General features: G+C 36.1%; 1 protein-coding gene across 3 annotated transcripts in view; it reads right to left on the bottom strand.

Moving 5' to 3' along the window:
* The window catches only part of LOC147527904 (connector enhancer of kinase suppressor of ras 2-like), a 198,623-nt gene that overhangs the window by 15,138 nt on the left and 165,832 nt on the right, over positions 1-17,653 (bottom strand). For 2 of the 3 annotated variants that reach the window (XM_086619487.1, XM_086619488.1), the window contains exons 15-17: positions 9,384-9,445; positions 7,894-8,053; positions 6,329-6,402 (exon numbers count right to left, since the gene is read on the bottom strand). In XM_086619487.1, coding sequence (XP_086475613.1) covers positions 6,329-6,402; positions 7,894-8,053; positions 9,384-9,445 — 296 coding nt within the window. Of the gene's footprint in view, positions 1-6,328; positions 6,403-7,893; positions 8,070-9,383; positions 9,446-13,285; positions 13,335-17,653 lie in introns of all 3 variants that reach the window. The other variant, XM_086619486.1, reaches the window with a different exon arrangement.

Below are 17,653 nucleotides of genomic sequence, written 5' to 3'. Positions count from 1 at the left end.
ATTTTATCCGATGCTAGTAAATGAGGAAGAGAAGGGGTATAAAGATGAATAACCAGTCAGTAATTGCATTCAACTGGAGATGACATTTGAAACACAGCACTCTCAAATTCCCCTTACTTAGTCACAAGACTGCAAGATCTCTAGAAGAAACTTGAAAAAAGGAACGTTTCCTAAATTTGATACAATATATTTTTAATCCCTAATTATAATCTTCATTCAATTTGAGTTTAACAGAAGTAATATGGAAAATTCTAAGAAATACATCTGGCAGGTTTGCTTTGTTCAGAAGTAGATAATAATAAAGAAGTTCCTGAGATAGTCTTAACTTTTCAAACAGTAATTTCTAATTCCAGCAATTGCTTTGTCAAGTTACTCTAAAAACAACCATATCCCACATACTTTTCATATTAATATATTAATCTTAGCTGTTTTTTTTTCCTGCAACCAACATGAGTTGTTAATAGTTGATGCTTCTTCATCTTCCACTTAGCAAATAACAGAGTTGTCAATATTTACATTTAAACCTTATGTTTGTTGTTACATTACAATTCATAATCAATTCTGTACTACCCAAGCTCAACATCTGACACCGTGGGTGATTGTAGTTCACCTAAAAATGCTTTTTATTAATACTTTTATATGGTATAATAAGCTCTCCCTCGGTTGAGCTGTTATTTGAAAACTGCTAAGAAGAATAATCATATTTTTTACAATCTTTTAGTGTGAATATAATCAAAAGGAGTATTGCTGTCAAGGAAACTACAAACTCAGAGCATTAAAGATTATTATTTTGATTAGTTGGCAAATGTTAAAAAAACGCCATGCTATCGTTCATAAAATTTATGTTAAAATACTGCCATTTATATGATAATTACCAGACATAAGAATTAGATTAGGAATCTTTACACGTAGCATTATGAAAAAGCTGTGATGCAACATTTCTCCTATTAATAGCTTAAATGTAAATGAGTGTTTTATTAATTACTATGATTTATTGCACTTTTCAGAGACAAAAATGAAAGCTGAAGAAGCTTCACCCGGACACACTGATTTTCAGATATATGTTATGAATACAAATGCACACAGTAACAGGTTTTCCTAACAAAAGTTCTACAGAAGAAAGAGATAACAGCAAAGTTGTATTTATGTGCAGTTTCCTCCTGCACGAGATAAGAATACTGAGGGTAAATTTACCTTTGCACAGAGGATTATCATAAAACATCTTAACCCTGTAAAAGAGACTTGAGGGGTATTTAAGGATTGTTTTGGCACTCGGACATTGACAGTTTCCACTGCACATCCTTGTCTCCCTAGCTACTTGCATTTTGCAAAAGAGAACAGTGTGTATGGGAAATCCCAAAGAGGGAGGACACTTTCCTGGTGCCCACTAGATGGCATACGCTTGTTAATTATACATACTCAATTTTAGGATTTTAATGCAAGAGATTTTGATCATTATGTAAATATAGCTGTAAGTCTACTCTGATCAAATTTATGATTTATTTACCAGATTAGTATAATATGATTTTAGAGTCGAATATTCTTAGTCTCTGACTTCTTAATGTGGAAGTTTTTACTCCCTTTTTGCCATCAGCAACTCCAACTGCTCTAGCAAAACAGATGATATCTGTCTGGGAATAGGAAACGTGAAACAGTTTTGTGTATGTCTTTATGTGCGCTCACGCATCTTAGAGCGGTACGTTACACGCTGCTAACTACACAGTAATTAACAAATATTACACCTCCTTACAGGAGTCCCTTACAGAACTTGATTTTTAAAGCCTAAAATAGAAATTCGTCATTACTAAACAAATACTCCTGCGTTGTTACCCTATTTAAGCATGATGTGCTGTTTTCGGGGATCTATTTTTTGCTGTGATGTCAGCACTCTGTTTCCTGTTGATCTGAACTCTGTGCAACATCTCCACCTCCTAGTGTTCCGTTTGCTCAACCATCTTCCAATCCTGAGATTTAAGTAGTGGCTCAAATTGGAGAGGATTATGTGGTGGGTCTAAAGATTCTAATCCTCTTGATTAATCCTGTTAGAATATCACATGATGGAGGTTCTGCTTGTAAATAGGATTATTTTCCTAGACGGGAAATTTATATACATAAAAACATTAAAATGCCAATATTGGGGTTTCAGAGTCAACCTTTTAAAAGTTAGAATGTGTCAGAGTCAGTGTGATAAACAACTTAAATTTGGCTCCACTGTGCTCTTGTAATGTGCTACAATCTACAATGATGTATTTGAATATTCCATTCTCACAGGAAGCCTACCTCAGTTACGGGGCAGAGTGGACCCACTAGAGATGAATCAGGACTATGCAACTGGTGAGGCTACTTTCTGTAGGACTCCAGTCTCAGTTTTCATGGAATTTGTGAATATGTCATAAAATGCAGAGTGCAAGAATTTTTCAAGGGTAAATCAGTTAAATGTTGCAGGTCTTCCTGCGTATGCAAAGGAGTTCTCACATGCTGAATCACAGCAAACAGACTTAATAATTGGTTACTACTTGAATGGTCCCTAATATCTTTCTGTTGAATATTCTGATAATTTACTGAAATGGCGAGCACTTACAGCTGCAATAATGTATTGGACTGCTATTTATTTACACGCTCTGAAGAAAACAGGTCTTTACTGTTATGAAATGAAGATCCGAATTCTGCGGAAACTTGATTTAAATGTTTTGCAGGGTTTTTTTTTGGGCTGCAAAATGTGACGACAAATCCATCCTCATCTCTCAGAAGTGTCACAAAAATTATTGTTAAAGAAGCATTTAGATACACTAGCATTAAGAACTGCAGAAGTCTCCTGGGAAATAATTCTAGATCTTTAGAAAAATAAGAATAATGCAGAAGAACAGGACTTACATTTTCACCTTTAAGTTGTTTTGGAGGGCCCAAGCTGCAATAATCTAGATGTGGTGTAATGAGCACCAAGTAAAAGGGAATAATCACTTCCTTCATCTGTTGGCTACATTCCAGTTAACACAGCCCAGGAAGCTGTTGGCCTTCTTTTTGGGGAGGGCCCGCTGGTGGCTAAAGTTTGGTTTGCTGTCTACCAAGACTGTCAAGTTCATTTCAGAGGAAATAATAAAAATTACTGAAACTGTAACAACCTTTAAGATATAACTTCATGTCTACCTATACTATATCAATGACATTTATATAAATTTCTGACTGCACAGTTTCAATATCAACAGTAAGGCATATAGTCTCATAAATTTAAGACCCAATTTTGCACTAATTATGCAAGGAAAATTTTCACTAGATGGAGATTTTTGAAAGTTCAGGTAAAGCACTAGTTAACAACAATTAATTATATACGTAGTTCCATTAATCTTTAGTCTTGTGGATCAGCTTCATCATGGGGCATTACAGTTATCAGTATCTTTGAAAATAACGTGTTATTCATGTCATGCCACATCACACAAACTTAAATAACTAAGATTTCTAATATAGTATGATAATTTTTAATCATGAAGACGCAAGTGTTGCCTAAAAGCAGTGGAAAATTTTTCAGTGTCAATGCAAGAAACCTCCTCTCCCAGGGACAAGGTCGTTCTACATCCAAATATAGCCTGGAGAGCTAAACCAGTCTGAGATAATGCCATAATTCATACAATAATCAGGGTACCTTCATTAAAAGTATTAGTGAGGCAAATCATCAAACCATACAGAATAACGTATTCAATTACTGTACTTTCTTGCGAAAGCTTTCTTGAGGCTATTTCATTCAAGGTACACTATGGACATCAACATCAGTCGTTCTCTAAAACAGCATTCTCCATCTGACAGAGCAGTGGAAAAGACGAATCTGTTAATTATTCTAGTAAGACTTCAAATTCTTTTGTTCAGTAAGGTTTGAACATTTCACGTTGATGGCTCTGCAAATAACAGAATTTTGAAAGCAAATCCAAGCTGAGTCCCAAAACGTTCTTAGTTTTGCTTTTGAGAGAGCTGAAATGAAACTAACAGTAATTTTAGCTGGACATCTTTATGCACTAAAGTACTAATTGTACTTTTCAGGCAATGTTAATTTGAAAACAAATGAACCTACTAATAAGAATAATAAAAAAGGGAAGAACTAGGTTTCTTTCCTCTGTCCTGATTAACTGTCAAGGTAATTGCTTTACTAGCTTTTGTATTAATGTCGAAATGGACTCAATCATATAGAAGTAAGAACACAACCAGATTTATGTTTTCAGATTTCAAGCTCATGATGAATTTTAGGTTACATTCCAGCACCTACTAAAACCCCACTATTACACGAAAAAATATCCTAAAGTGGAAAGAAGCAAGAACTGATCCTGTAAAATGTGTCTTTCACTAGCTCTCTGAAAAGAAAGACCTAACGAGACCTAAGGCAAGAAAACCCTAACTGAAATGTTTCCCTCAAGTCTAGCAGAGAGAATAATGACGTGTGGGTTAGAACTTTTCCAGAATACGCTGGGTCAAAATGGGTCACCATCACCTTAATTTTGTTTGCAAAAGGAATGCAGAAGAATGAAACCACAGGAAGTTTTCCTTGGGCTCACCAGAACCATTGGCTTTTCGGTGGAACCAGGCAAGAGCAACCATAGTCCTGTCCTTAGGAAGACAAGACAGGAGAGGGTAGGTGAGTGCTGTAGAAGTGTGTTTTTAGAGACTGTGGATTAGAGCTGGCCGTGACACAAGCAGGGCTCTCCCTTCACATGTGCTGGATATACTGAAATGCAAGTGACACTGGATTTACTTTCTCTGCAGTCTTCAGAGGAGCAGGTAAATAGTGGCAAATGTAACGGGCAGTTGTTATGATGGGGAAATCAATAAATGACAGTGCACGAAGGAAAAAATCAAAGGGAAATCCCGCTCAGCGAACAAAGGGAATATTAATGTTTTCATTATACTTCTACTCCTGGACCTACCTCTTTGCACACTGCTGAAAACTGAGTACCTTCAGGCTTTGAATCCTTTCAAAGTTTTAGTTAATCGGACTTTTTCCTGTGCACACACCCTACAGAAATTGTTCTCTAGGAAGTGTTCTGAGGAAAGGCGTTCTAATGCTCAGAGCAAAGCTCTGGAAGCTATTTCTAGCTGTGCACAATGACCTTCTGTTTGATCTTGGTTAATTCACTGAAATTTGTTAAGTGTTTTATATTCTAACAAAAGGGTATTATTTTCCCTATATTTTTATGTTCAATATCATTATTAATATCTGCTCACTCCTCAGAGGAATTTATAGTGCTCAGTTCATGTTTAATTTCTATATCAGCTGGAAGGAGTAATAGAAATATAAATGCACAATCTCCTAACTCTCAGACAGACTGTAATAACACCTCCAGACAAGAACAAGCAATTGAAGAGGTTTGATTTTCTGATGAGTAGGTCTCTATTGTAATTAATACCTTCAGTATTTTTATTATACACGTGTTCATAGACGTAGGACTTGTATTCCTCAGACCAAAACTGCATTTAGTCATTGGAAAAGCACAACGAAAATTCAGAATGCTTAGTTATAACTGGGAAAGCTTTAGTAAGAGAGCATTGTTTATGCTATTCTATGTAGCTCCTCATGGCAGCAAGTTCTAAAAATCCAGATGCAGCGTACAGAAGACACGTGCAAATAATTCAGGAGATAACGGCAAAGTGCCAGTCTCAAAGCATTAGAATTGTTCTGCTAAAACTGCTGCAGCTATGAATTCCCATCCCAACACTGCTTGCAAACAATTTCCAATGAGTGTCTGTTATTAAATGTGCCTTAAGGGTGGCAAAGCTTAGCATATGCTTTTTACTGGGAGCATCATGCAGTAGTAGGCACATAAGCAATAACGCAACGTTCATTTTGCATATGGAACCTAAATATTTTAGCAGTTGAGAATAACACAATATTGGGTAAATAAGTTTCCTCCATAAAGGAGAAAATGGAGATATTCACCATCCCTTACTATGATATTTTTAATGGTATTTCCTATGGCAATTGTTTCTTGCACACTTGAGTCTTACCCAAGTGACCATTCCGAACCTAAGGAAGTTTTATCTCTTGGCTAACGTATTCAGCATTTTTTGTTTTGCTTATTTAACTGAACTTGTAACTGGGCTGTCTGGAAAGCTGATAAAAGAGTTATTAAATTCTTTGTAAGATAGTTTATGCTATTTACATTAAATTGTATCTTTTATAATAAAGGAAAGTACTAAAGCTTAGGTGAATCTTAGGTGTATTATTTACAGATTTCAAGGTTTTCTGTGTAACTTCCTTCTCTGGGCTTTGCAAATTCTCAGTACTATGTAGTACACTTTCAAGAGCAATCCCTTGATTTATAAACATACTTGACACATTACTTACTGTTTTCTTCTGCATTCAATTGCTCTATCTATTCTGAACTCAGGTAAACTAATGAATCCTTCTGCTTTTTCATCCTATTGAAAGAGAAGAGAAAATGATGGTGAAGAGGAACAGAGAGTTAAAAAGAGAGGAGCGAGCAATAGCCATTTGGGTCTTACACTAAGAACAACCATCCAATCAGTTGAAATACTGAAGAGATTTTCCTCATGATGTTTTTGCTTAAAAAATGGCATTTACTTCATCATACAACGCCAATAACTTTTATGAAGTAACTAAACTGACGGTTTCTTGAAGGAGCTGCAGTCATACTAGTTCCCCTTTGCTGAAGATTACAGAAAACATATCAGCATCAAATACAGCACCTAAAATGGCATTCGAGACATCAACAGCTACAGAGAAGAATTCTCAGTTTCTTCATCGTGTAGTCTACATTTTAGAACTGCTTTGTGGATGCCTCCTTTTAAAGTCACAGTTGTGCAGACCATCTGCCCTGCTAATAATAATTGAGGAGGTTCCTACAGCGAGCTCACCAGTGATTAAATGGAAAAGTAATAACTGGAAAGGATCTCTTGTCACTTTTTGCTTCTTTTGAAGTAATTTACCAGGAAAAGCAAGGAGACATATTAGCATCAGTCAGATTTTTGAAAAGCATTAGCAAGTGCACTACGAATCATGGCTTGGCTGTAAACAACAGACTGAAAATCAGTGGGACACATAATGACTACCACCTTGCGCGTAACAATGTCAAACAAACAAAACGGGCTACACAAACTCTGACTGCCTTTATCATCCACAGCCTGAAACAACACTCTTTTGGGCTGACAAGAAAATACTGAGGATAATTCTGCTAGTAAAGTCGCCCTCTGGAAGAAAATGGAAACTATGTACTGAAGTGTCAGTAATCAAAGCAGGCTGTGTGCTAAGAGTTTAGATCACTGAGGCTCGATGCACACAAGTGGAAGAACAGCAGCCTGATGATATTTGGCTTCTCCCTTCCATTATTTTTTCCTGCATATATGCAGATTGCACAAGCACGGGCCCAGTGGTTTTCAGTAACGTTTCGCCAAGAACAGCATTTTACACATGAGAAACTGCAAACTCCAGGCTAATTCAGCAAAAAGCAAGAGGAACATCTATATAAGAGTAATGTTCAGATAAAGAGATCGACAAATTCAGATTTTCACATCTGCTTCACATAATGCTTAACAAACATGAATGGTTACGCTGTGTACGTCTCCCCATACAACCGAAACGAAGGAGAGCTGTGTGTGGACACTGTGTTGGTCCAAACAAATAATATCTGTGGAAAAGTATTAACTACTGACGTATTTATTTCTTTAAGAGTGCCATGAACACCTGCTATTTTATTAAGCTTGGACATGGGCTTTGGAGACTTTAAAGAATAATTTCAATTGAAATATTTCCAGCTAGAATGATTCAGACCTGGCAATTAAAGATGCAGTTCAGTAACATATCCTACCACATGGCAAAAATAGACTTTATTCAAAAGAACTGTAAAGCTTAAAGTTTAATTTTGACTTTCTCCAAACATAGAGTATACTTACATTCTGGTTTGTGTACCAATACAAGGACGAATCCTTCAGAATAAACCAGTACTTTTTCCATTTCTGTGTGAAATAACCCTTGGCATCCTTTTTCTTCCATAGCCAGCCTTCACAATCTCCATGTCCCAAGTCTTTGCAGGAAATCCGTCTTCTGCTCCCACTCGTTAGAGAGCTCCCTGAGAACACAACGATAGCACGAGACATCTCACTGGATGAAAGAAGAAAAGAACTATTTTTCTCAATATACACACACTACTAATTTTGAATGATGATTAAATTTAAAATCCTTCAAGACAAATCCTCTTCAGTTTCAGGGAGAGGAGATTGAAAGAACAATGCCCAAATTCCACAATGCTCTGCAATTGTGGTTTCAGCATGAATACAAACCAAAAAGGGCTGGTTTATGTCATGGTTTCTTTAATCTCTAGAGGGTTCATTCCTCTTAGGGCTGCGTTTTTATCTGATTAAGATGGGCATCATCATTCCAAAGTACAAAAATATTCATTTATTCCTCACTCTGAAACTCAGACTATGACATAACCTGTATACAGAAGTAAACACTACTTCTTCTGTGTATCTTCTGTTACCACTTTTAGCAATAGAAGGCCTGTCAAATCCTGCAGACTTTTAAACACAATTTTTGTAGTCAATGTTTATAGTCCATAAAAAAGGAAGATCATCCACTTCCACAAAAATGCATGTGCTTACATTGCTTCTATCCTGAATTTGACTGAACGACAATATGTCTTAATGAAAGGCACAGCATCAGGAAAAGCTTTTTTGTTGTTGTTAATCCAATACATCCTAATTGAAAGGCTTAAAATTTTAGTGTGCCTTGTAAATATCAATGAAGAAAGTTTTTCCTAATTATGGTATTATTTTCCCTGAAAAGGCTCTGTAAGAAATGTTCTTAAAACATTAGACATTTTTCTGTGAAAAATCAAGTTGATATTGCTATGAGAATTACCTTAGCTGTGAAACAGTGAAGAAATTTAGATAACATCTAAACATGATCTTTTGTTCTGCATCATTCCACAACCAAGTTTTACATTTTGATCATTTTAGAATAATATACTGCACTGTGTCCTGTTCAGGTTTAGAACAATAAAAGGAAAATTTTCACAGAAATGAGACTAAACCATCAAATAGAATAAAAAGAGCTCACTGGCCATATGCTTTCATATGAATTTATTATGTTGTAAGCATTTTTCATATAATTGTTTTAACAGTCTAAAATAAACGGATAAAGAAACAGAGCAGAAGGAAATGGCAAAATATACAGATAGTACCTTTCTTCTACTTAAGTCAGAGGAATTTTTACCATTGAGTCTAACAATGTTATACCTTATAACATATTTATTTGGTATTTTAATTTGGTATTTGGTGTTTACTATCCAATTTAGAAATATTTGAATTCAGTTCAACTTTGGCATTTGATCCAGATCGCTTCTTACCAGAGAAGTCTCATTTTCTAGTTTCAAAATGTTAACCCAAATAAGTTACCTTTTGACCATTTTCTGCTTTTTACCCTGAGGGAAGCGTAATGGAATGACTGTAAGGAAAAAAAAAAAAAATTATGAAAAACCAGTGCAGGCAATAGCAGTAACATGAAACAGCTAGCATTCAGTACCATCTCTGTGGTTATCTTAGGGTTAGTTATCACAGGATGTCATTTTTGTAATTTTTCTCTTACTGCTATTATAAACATCATAAAGAAAACAGCACAGTGCTAAATCTGCAAATTAAAACCCCATTTTTTTCAGTTATTAATTACAATTGCAATCAAATCATTAAAGATTCTGTGCATGAATGGTTATGCAGTGGCTTGAAAACTAAGGATGTAAACTCATCTGAATGACCCAATAAAATTAATGATACTTGAAGTTTATTCTAAGTATACACGAGACAGTGATACAAATATTCATTCAAAAAGAAATATCCATCACAAACATTATACAGTTAATGTGCAAAATTATGTGTTCAATGACATATTGAAGTCACTTTCTTTAATTGTTTCCAACCATAGGAAACAATGAAGTTTGTTAGGTTGAGATGTTGACAGAATAAATCTGTAGAGAAAAAACTGAATTTTTTCTTTTGTGTCTGCATTATAAAATTGTTACAGAGTCTTGAGAAAAACTTAAAAGCATCTCATTATTTAAACTTTTCAAAAACAAGGATACTACTCAAAAGATGTAAGGATTTCCCTCAAAGACATAAATGCTAGGGGAAGAAAGACAGGTCAACACGGTGGAGTAGCTGCCTGGTCAGTAACTGGTGTTACCAGTGGACATTCACAGTGTGACAAACCACGTAAAGGGCCATCTTTTTAATTTTCTGTAATTTTTCCTTTGTGGTAGATAACACTCAGCTCAGTAGGGGCCCAGAAGGGCGCCTCAGTCATGGCCAGGGACATCTCCATGCTGCCCTACTAGTGGTAGGACTACAGATAATTCCCTTCTCCAAGAGATCATCGGACTGCTTACCCTACCTCACTGCAGCTCCTCACCGTGTGCTCAAAAAGCAAACACATGCTGCAAAAGTCCTTGTTAACAACCGTTGAACAACGTGTTAAATAAGTGTTCAAATATCCCAATATTAAAATTTAAAATAACTGAGGATTAGAATAAAAATTAAAAATATTTAAATTAATATTTAACATAATGAAGGGTTACAGCTTAAGCACTGTAGAAAAGCAACAGCTGAAAACAGGACTCCAACCATTGAAGTTCTATTATTTAAGAATATTAAATAAACTATTTATCTAGTTCCATTTAAGTTTTATTTTAAATAAAAGTGGAGGAAGGGGGGAGGTTTGGTTTTTTTTTTTCCACATGCACAGGCCTATTTGTAACCCCTCTGCAATGTTCCCAGTTTACAGTGTTGAACAGCATGGACGCTTTTTTCCTGGTGTTTGTTTGTTTGTTTTTTTCTTTTCTTTTTTTTTTTTTTTCTTTTTCAGAAATCAGCAATTCCCAACTCCTGAGAGAGCTGGCTCAGACAACACCAGCTTTCTGTGTTCTGTTTATCTCAGACTGTTCTCCCAGTCAGCCACAGTGTAGGAATACTTCACAAAAATATTGTAATTTGGCAGGTGACAAGCTCTGTAAGTGAATATGCATTGTATCGCCCTAAGACACTGCACACTCGCCGTTTACTTGATAGCTGCAAATTTATCTCTGCTTTGAGAACAAGAGAAGACAAAGATTAATGCTTGCTCCTGTGCTATAGGAAACGCAGGAAAAAACAGTCAGAAAAAAGAAAAAGCAAAAGTAAGTCTGTGAGAAAGTATTAAAGATGCACATCGACACTGTTTTTTTTTTAAATTGATGTCTTGTAAGCCACAGCAGCAGTAGTGGTCAGTCATGTTGGGCCAAGCAGAGTTCTGTGGTGACTGTGACTGAAACAATCTGTCCAATGTTCCTCTTTCTGTATAAAAATGCATTAGGACAGAGCAAGTGTTCTGGACACTGGCAGTGTTCAAGGCCAGGTTGGATGAGGCTTTGGGCAACCTGGTGTAGTGAAGGGTGTCCCTGCCCATGGCAGGGGGGTTGGAACTGGATGATCTTTGAGGTCCCTTCCAACCCTAACGATTCTATGATTCTATGAAATATTTGTTTCTGAAAGAGATCACCAAATTTGTCCATAATTTAGGCTAAAAAAAATACAGGGATGAAATAAAACCCTATAATTAAATTGCAGCTTTCATATGTGATTAAATTTAAGGAACCGCAAGAAAAAAGGAAAAATTAGAGGATGTACACATGAGGATATTCACCAGAAATGGGTATGCATCGTTCAATACAAAAGTTTTTAAAATAATGAAAATACAAGCACAACAAAGCAAGGAGAGCTGAAAATATTAGCTCTTCTGAAAATAAAAGTTAATTAGTCTGAAAATAAAAGTCTTCTCAAAATAAAAGTTAATATGTTTTGTTTATGCACACATACAATGTATTCAAAGCAAGAAAGCTACAGAAAGTGAAAGGTTTGCAATACTTTGAGGATCAGTACTTAATTAGCACCCCTAACTTACAAAATTCAAGCTTCATATTCTGAGAGATAAAGGAACTACTATAAAATTAACTTCGTGGTAAACAGTAAGAAAACACCAGAACTTATAACTTCAAAATGACTCAGAGTTGTTACGGGAAACAGATGATGTGAGAACATACTGTGGCTGTCAGCATATAAATTCTCATCTCAAAACCACAACACAAAGTAGAATGTTAAATAAAATGCACATCCTCCCACCCCAACCATAGAAGCAGCACACCATGGGAAAAAAAAAAAATAAAGTGATAGAATTGAATCTGTGCTACGTGAAGCTGAATTAATGGGATCTCAACATATTCACAGTGTAGTAGTAGGAGTGCTGTCACAGAATCACCAAATGAAAAGTTATGCTGTGCTTAAAAAAAAAAAAAACCATTCTGGAGAGTATAGATTCAGTTAGCTGTCAGATGAAGGGAACCAAGGTGAAACTGGTTGCATGTATCTCTGCTCTTTTGAACCTTAGGAAAACCATTAACAAGTTCCACCCAGTGCCATCAGTGCATTCCAAGCACACAAACCACAGGGCACACACTGCTGATTTCCCCACGTTACATCCATTCTTTGCAGCACCAGGATCCCTGGGAGCACCCCCAGGTCCCAGCTCCTGCAGCGGAGGCAGGGCAGGGTTGGCAGATAGAGGCAGCGTGTCAACAACCACAGCTGCAGGTTTTCACCAACTGCACAACATTTAGCCACGCGTCTTCCCCTGTTGTCACCCGTCTTTAGCCCCGCTTTGCAAATATTTGAGAGGCAGAACGATGTCTGGCAACCTTCAAAAGTTGTTTAGCACCTACTTGGTGAAAGAAGTGTTAAGTCGGAATGAAGAAATAGGTATTCTAGAAATGAAGATTCTGTTGTTTGTCCTTTGTATGAAATACTAAATCATAAAAAATGATGTCTAGATATTTTGCACTGAAGACCTTCAAAATCAGTACCACAAATACCTTTGAAATTCTTAATCCCATATCTCCCTGTCATAGTACTCATACTGTTTTAAGAAGTTTTAAAATTTTATTTTGCTCCAGGGCAACCTTCCCTCCAGAGGTCCCTTCCAACCTATTTTCTACGATTCTCCTCCGCAAAAGAGTACAAACTTTAGAATTCACACTGGGGTTCCTGCTAAACTTAACTAAAAGTACTGCATACACACTGACTTGCTGTGTTGCAGCAACTACTTTTCTGAATTTAGACATTACTCCTAGCTTTTTAGTTTCAAATATTTCATAATATAGACAAATTTCAAGGTTTGTGATGTCTTAAGAATCTTTCAAAATCTGAAAATGAATTGAACTGTTGGGGATTTTTTTTTTTTTAAAGTACATTTATAAACCATTACCTTCCTCATGGATGTGCTTCCTTGCCGGTCAATGGCAGAACTCGCATATCTGGGACAGAGAGGAAGAAAGATGTCAAATAACTACAGAAAATATAATCTGAACAAGTAGTGCATACACATATGCTATGCATTTCCAGATGTATACTTCCAGATGCAATCATGTTTCAAAGTTATTTTAAATGTAGCAGTTAAAGCAGGACACCCTTTGGAAATTTAACCATCGTTTTCAACAAACAGTTCTAATGTTATTAAGACTCACAAAATCATTCTTAATACTCTGATTGAAAACATATAAATCATCTGAGAATATCTGGTTCTGGTTTAATCAGATAAATACTAATATACACTCAACCCTGGTCTGCTAAGATTCAAAAGCAGCCAGCATGATTCCTCCCTCTGAGAGACTGGAGTCTCAGGACACGTAAATCTTTTGTTACAGGGCTAACTCTTATTTGGGCACTTCTTCCAGCATCAACAACATTTAGCACAGGTATGGTGGATTCCTAGTGTCCAGATTAAAATGGGAAAGAATAAGCACTCTTAAACAGGAAGAAGGCAGAAATACAAATAAAGAATTTAGCAATTTTGTTTTAAAATTTTGCATTTTAAAATTAGGAAAGACTCGCATGTGTTCCATATTTCGCAGAGTTGGTTCCTTCTCGTGTCATTACAGAATCAAACCAAGGATAACTCAAATTGCTTATAATATGTGTCTTCGAGTTATTTTTTGAGTGTCTTAACTTTAGCAATATGTAAACACACGTATAAACACACAGACATTGAGAAGTATGTAACTATCAGGCCAAATTTGACATGACTGTCAGATATGTTTGCAGGGTACAGAGAAAGTCTAATATCTTCTTTTGTTCTGTTCTTTCCCCACCACCTCCTCTTTCGTTTTCTGGAAGCACTTAAAACCAGGAAATTCATAAAGACCACAGCTATTTAGTAGTTAACGAGAAAATTTAGATAATCAGAAAAACAGTAATATTTTTGCTGTACTGATATCCTAATAGTATCTTCTTGGCTGGCAAACAAGGAATGCAGCTGTTACATCTGCTATTGCAAGGAAGTGTGCTGACCATTTTCCATGGGCCCAGAGACAATCCTGATGTGAAAAATAGAAACTCTTAGCAAGAACATGAACACTAAGTAAAGTTTCCCAAACTAACTTCAATGTAGGCTCCCAACTGCTGCTGCAGTTTAGTCGTTTAACACCAGCATCCCTGCCTTTGAGAAACTGGTACACTGCTCGATTCACAGAAAGGCTGTTGCAGAGCAGAGTTTGAAGTTCTAAAGTCCCGGAGAAGGTCCAGGCAAAGTTTCACTTTTCTGAAGATGTGTGATTAGCGTCCTGACACAATAGTACAGCAAAATATTTTAGGTTAGAAAGGGAAAAGCCTGAAACAGTTTCTGTTCGGTAGGCCTGTTTGTGAATTTTTCACTTATTAAGGAGACACTTTTTGCATATCTTTCTCATATAAATGCTATGCAAACAGTAATTTGTCTCTACAGAGTTAGTAGCAGTTGTGTTCCTAAATCCTTTTTAAATGCTACGATCGTGAAGGTTTTTAGGTAGGTACAGGCATAGCAGTGGTCCTCCAAAATTTTTAATCAGTTCTGATTCCTTTGCATCAGAGAGAAGAGAGGGAAACTGAAAAAAACCTCATCTAGCTGTCTCTCAAGGCAACTGAGGGCAACGCTGTGTGGAGGCTTATGTACTCAGGAGAAAATAGGGAATAGATATTCAATGTCTCCTTGAATAAATTTAATATATAGAATACAATGGAGTTATAGAAAATTAACAGTTAGTTTGTTTTGTTTCGAACCTTCATTCATTAAAACACACAACAGAAATTTTTGGTATTCACAGCATCCTGCAGCAAAGAGTTCCATAACGTTTTGCTACAGGATGCCATGGCTACCAAAAATTTACACAGACTTTAAAATGCAAAAATAACTATCTACGGTGTATCTGAGCTTTCTCCTGGAGTTCTGTAAAGGCTAGAGAACACAGCAGGAAAGCATCAACAGAGGCCTTTCCTTATGCAATTATCAACATTATTGGTCGTTGATGGAAAAAGGACACTGGATCAGGGTCAACTTTTCTTAGACACACAATGTCCCCTCCTGTTTTCAAAAGTAAGAGAAAGGAGAAGTGGGAAAACCTTAAAAAAAGTGAATCTTTTTCGTATGTCGTATAAATAGAAAAGGAGGGCAGGAATGGGAAAGGAATTGAAGAGGAAAATTAAAACGGAATAAAAGGATTGTGAACATTTTTAACATATTACCAAATTCTATTGGTCACAATAATAACAACATCTGTCTTAAGTTAGAAAGACAGGAATTGGCATTTTCTCATTTGATGATTTCCATTGTTATGAGAAATCAAATTTACCAGTAGAAACAACCGCTGCATTGTCAGTCAAAAGGATCTATCGGTCCTGAGTCAAAGGAAATTTCCAGACTGCAGTGAAAAGATAGGATGCATAACATGAAAATTAAAATCATAAAAGTTAATAGGCAAGTCTCAGAAGTTCTGAGCTGCCTGTAGATTACAAGGATGCAAAGAAACAACTGAAACCCAAAAAAGTCAGATTACAACATTTGGTAAAGGAACGGACAGACGCCCGAACTGCTGCAAGGCAGATTTTGTCATTAATGCTCCATTTCTGCCTGCCCATGAGAATGCCAGAACTGCACTTCAGCCCTGCTGGGCATTTCCCCCCTGATTTCTGCTCTGCTCCTTTAATCACGGCCTTGACCCATCTGGAAAGTGTCGGTTTCAATGCTTCCATTCTTTCTCTCAGCCAATATACAACATGAATAATACATCTGTGTTTTTATCTCAAAAGCCCTTAGTCAAGTTTTATTGGCTTCCATGCACACGCAGTAATGCGTCTGCTTACAGTAATCACAGACTCACCAGCAAAAATGTTGAAAAGTTATAGAAGCGTTCTGCAACCAGGCTTTTGAAAGCTGTTCAAAAGTTGGCATCCTAGGAAGGGTCAGGAATAGGTGTTCTAATGTACAATGAGCTTATTTTTTCTATTTGGGAACAGTTTTCAACGACCTGCAGGAGTTGTTTAGTTTTTTTTTTTTAAAAAAAAGATTTTATATCTATCAAATACTCCTCCTCAAATCTAATCATTCTTGAAATATTCAGATCTAAAGATCACAGAAGAAGAAATGCTGACCTTTTCTTCTCTTTAGACAAGTAAATTCTCTGTGTGAAAATGACAGAATCAATTAATTTAGACGTAGAGGAACCCTAATATGTTGTCTATTCTGATTCAAATAATCTGTATCATGTTTGGTTGAGTTATTCCTCACCTTTCTTTTAAGGAAAAAATTATTACAGAAGTGAAGGGGAAAAGAATGAAGGGGGGAGAAAAAGGCATGTGCAGTGACATGGTCATAATGGCCTGGGCTGTTATTTCTCAACTCAATTAAAATAGTTGATCTTCTACTAAATGTTTCTTTTCTTGTTCATGCATAATACTGTTTTTGAAACAAACTGCAGAAACTAGAAAAAGGAGGGCCAATCACTTACGAGTAACTTATACCAATTTAAAAACAAAAACAATAACAAATCGAAACCAATATCAAACCAAACAATTATTTCAGGAAATTTGCAGAAACATTTATTGCATAATATGACACAAAAAAGGCAAAATACTAAGCAAATAACCTGCAAAACTTCAAATAACATTTAATTTCAGAATACAACTCATTCTAAAATACTTATTCTCTTACACATTTTTTTTTTCAAATGGATTTCTGAGGTATTCCTGTTTGGCAGAAGCATCCAGGACTTTAGCAATGTCTATCCTGAATTTTCATATGCCCCACCTAGCTGTGTGTCATATATTGGAATTTCTATGGATAAAAAGGTTGCCTCTTTCCTTATCCATTGTTCAAAACTGGCTAAATTATATGCTGTAAGCAAACTGAAATAAATATAAAAAGGGAAGAAGAATCAGAGAAATGCAAGTACTAAGAAACTAGCACAGATCAAAGTTCAATACAATCTGTCTCTGGTCTCAGTACTGGGTGCATATTGACTCAGTATTCCATCAGAATGAGGATGCTGAACATAGTGCTAAAGTAGAAATGTTAACAAGAATGAGCTAAAAAAAAAGATGAAAACGACTTTGACCTAGGTGGAAGCAAAACACTGAGAATTTAAAGTACTCAAGTAGGTGTCAACTTCCAACTCACATCTTAAAGGACATGCAAATGAAGTGCAAGCCTAGTGATAAGATTTGTAATCAGGATTTCAAATGAGGAGCAGTGTTATATGATTAGAAAGCAGTGATAATGAATCTCCAGAAACAAATTAGAATGGAGAAACCTAGAAGTACAGGG

Source organism: Tauraco erythrolophus, chromosome 13 (assembly GCF_009769465.1).
Source record: "Tauraco erythrolophus isolate bTauEry1 chromosome 13, bTauEry1.pri, whole genome shotgun sequence".
Classification (NCBI taxonomy): domain Eukaryota; kingdom Metazoa; phylum Chordata; class Aves; order Musophagiformes; family Musophagidae; genus Tauraco; species Tauraco erythrolophus.
Note: the sequence above shows the minus strand (reverse complement) of the source record. Positions and strands in the feature narration are given on the sequence as shown.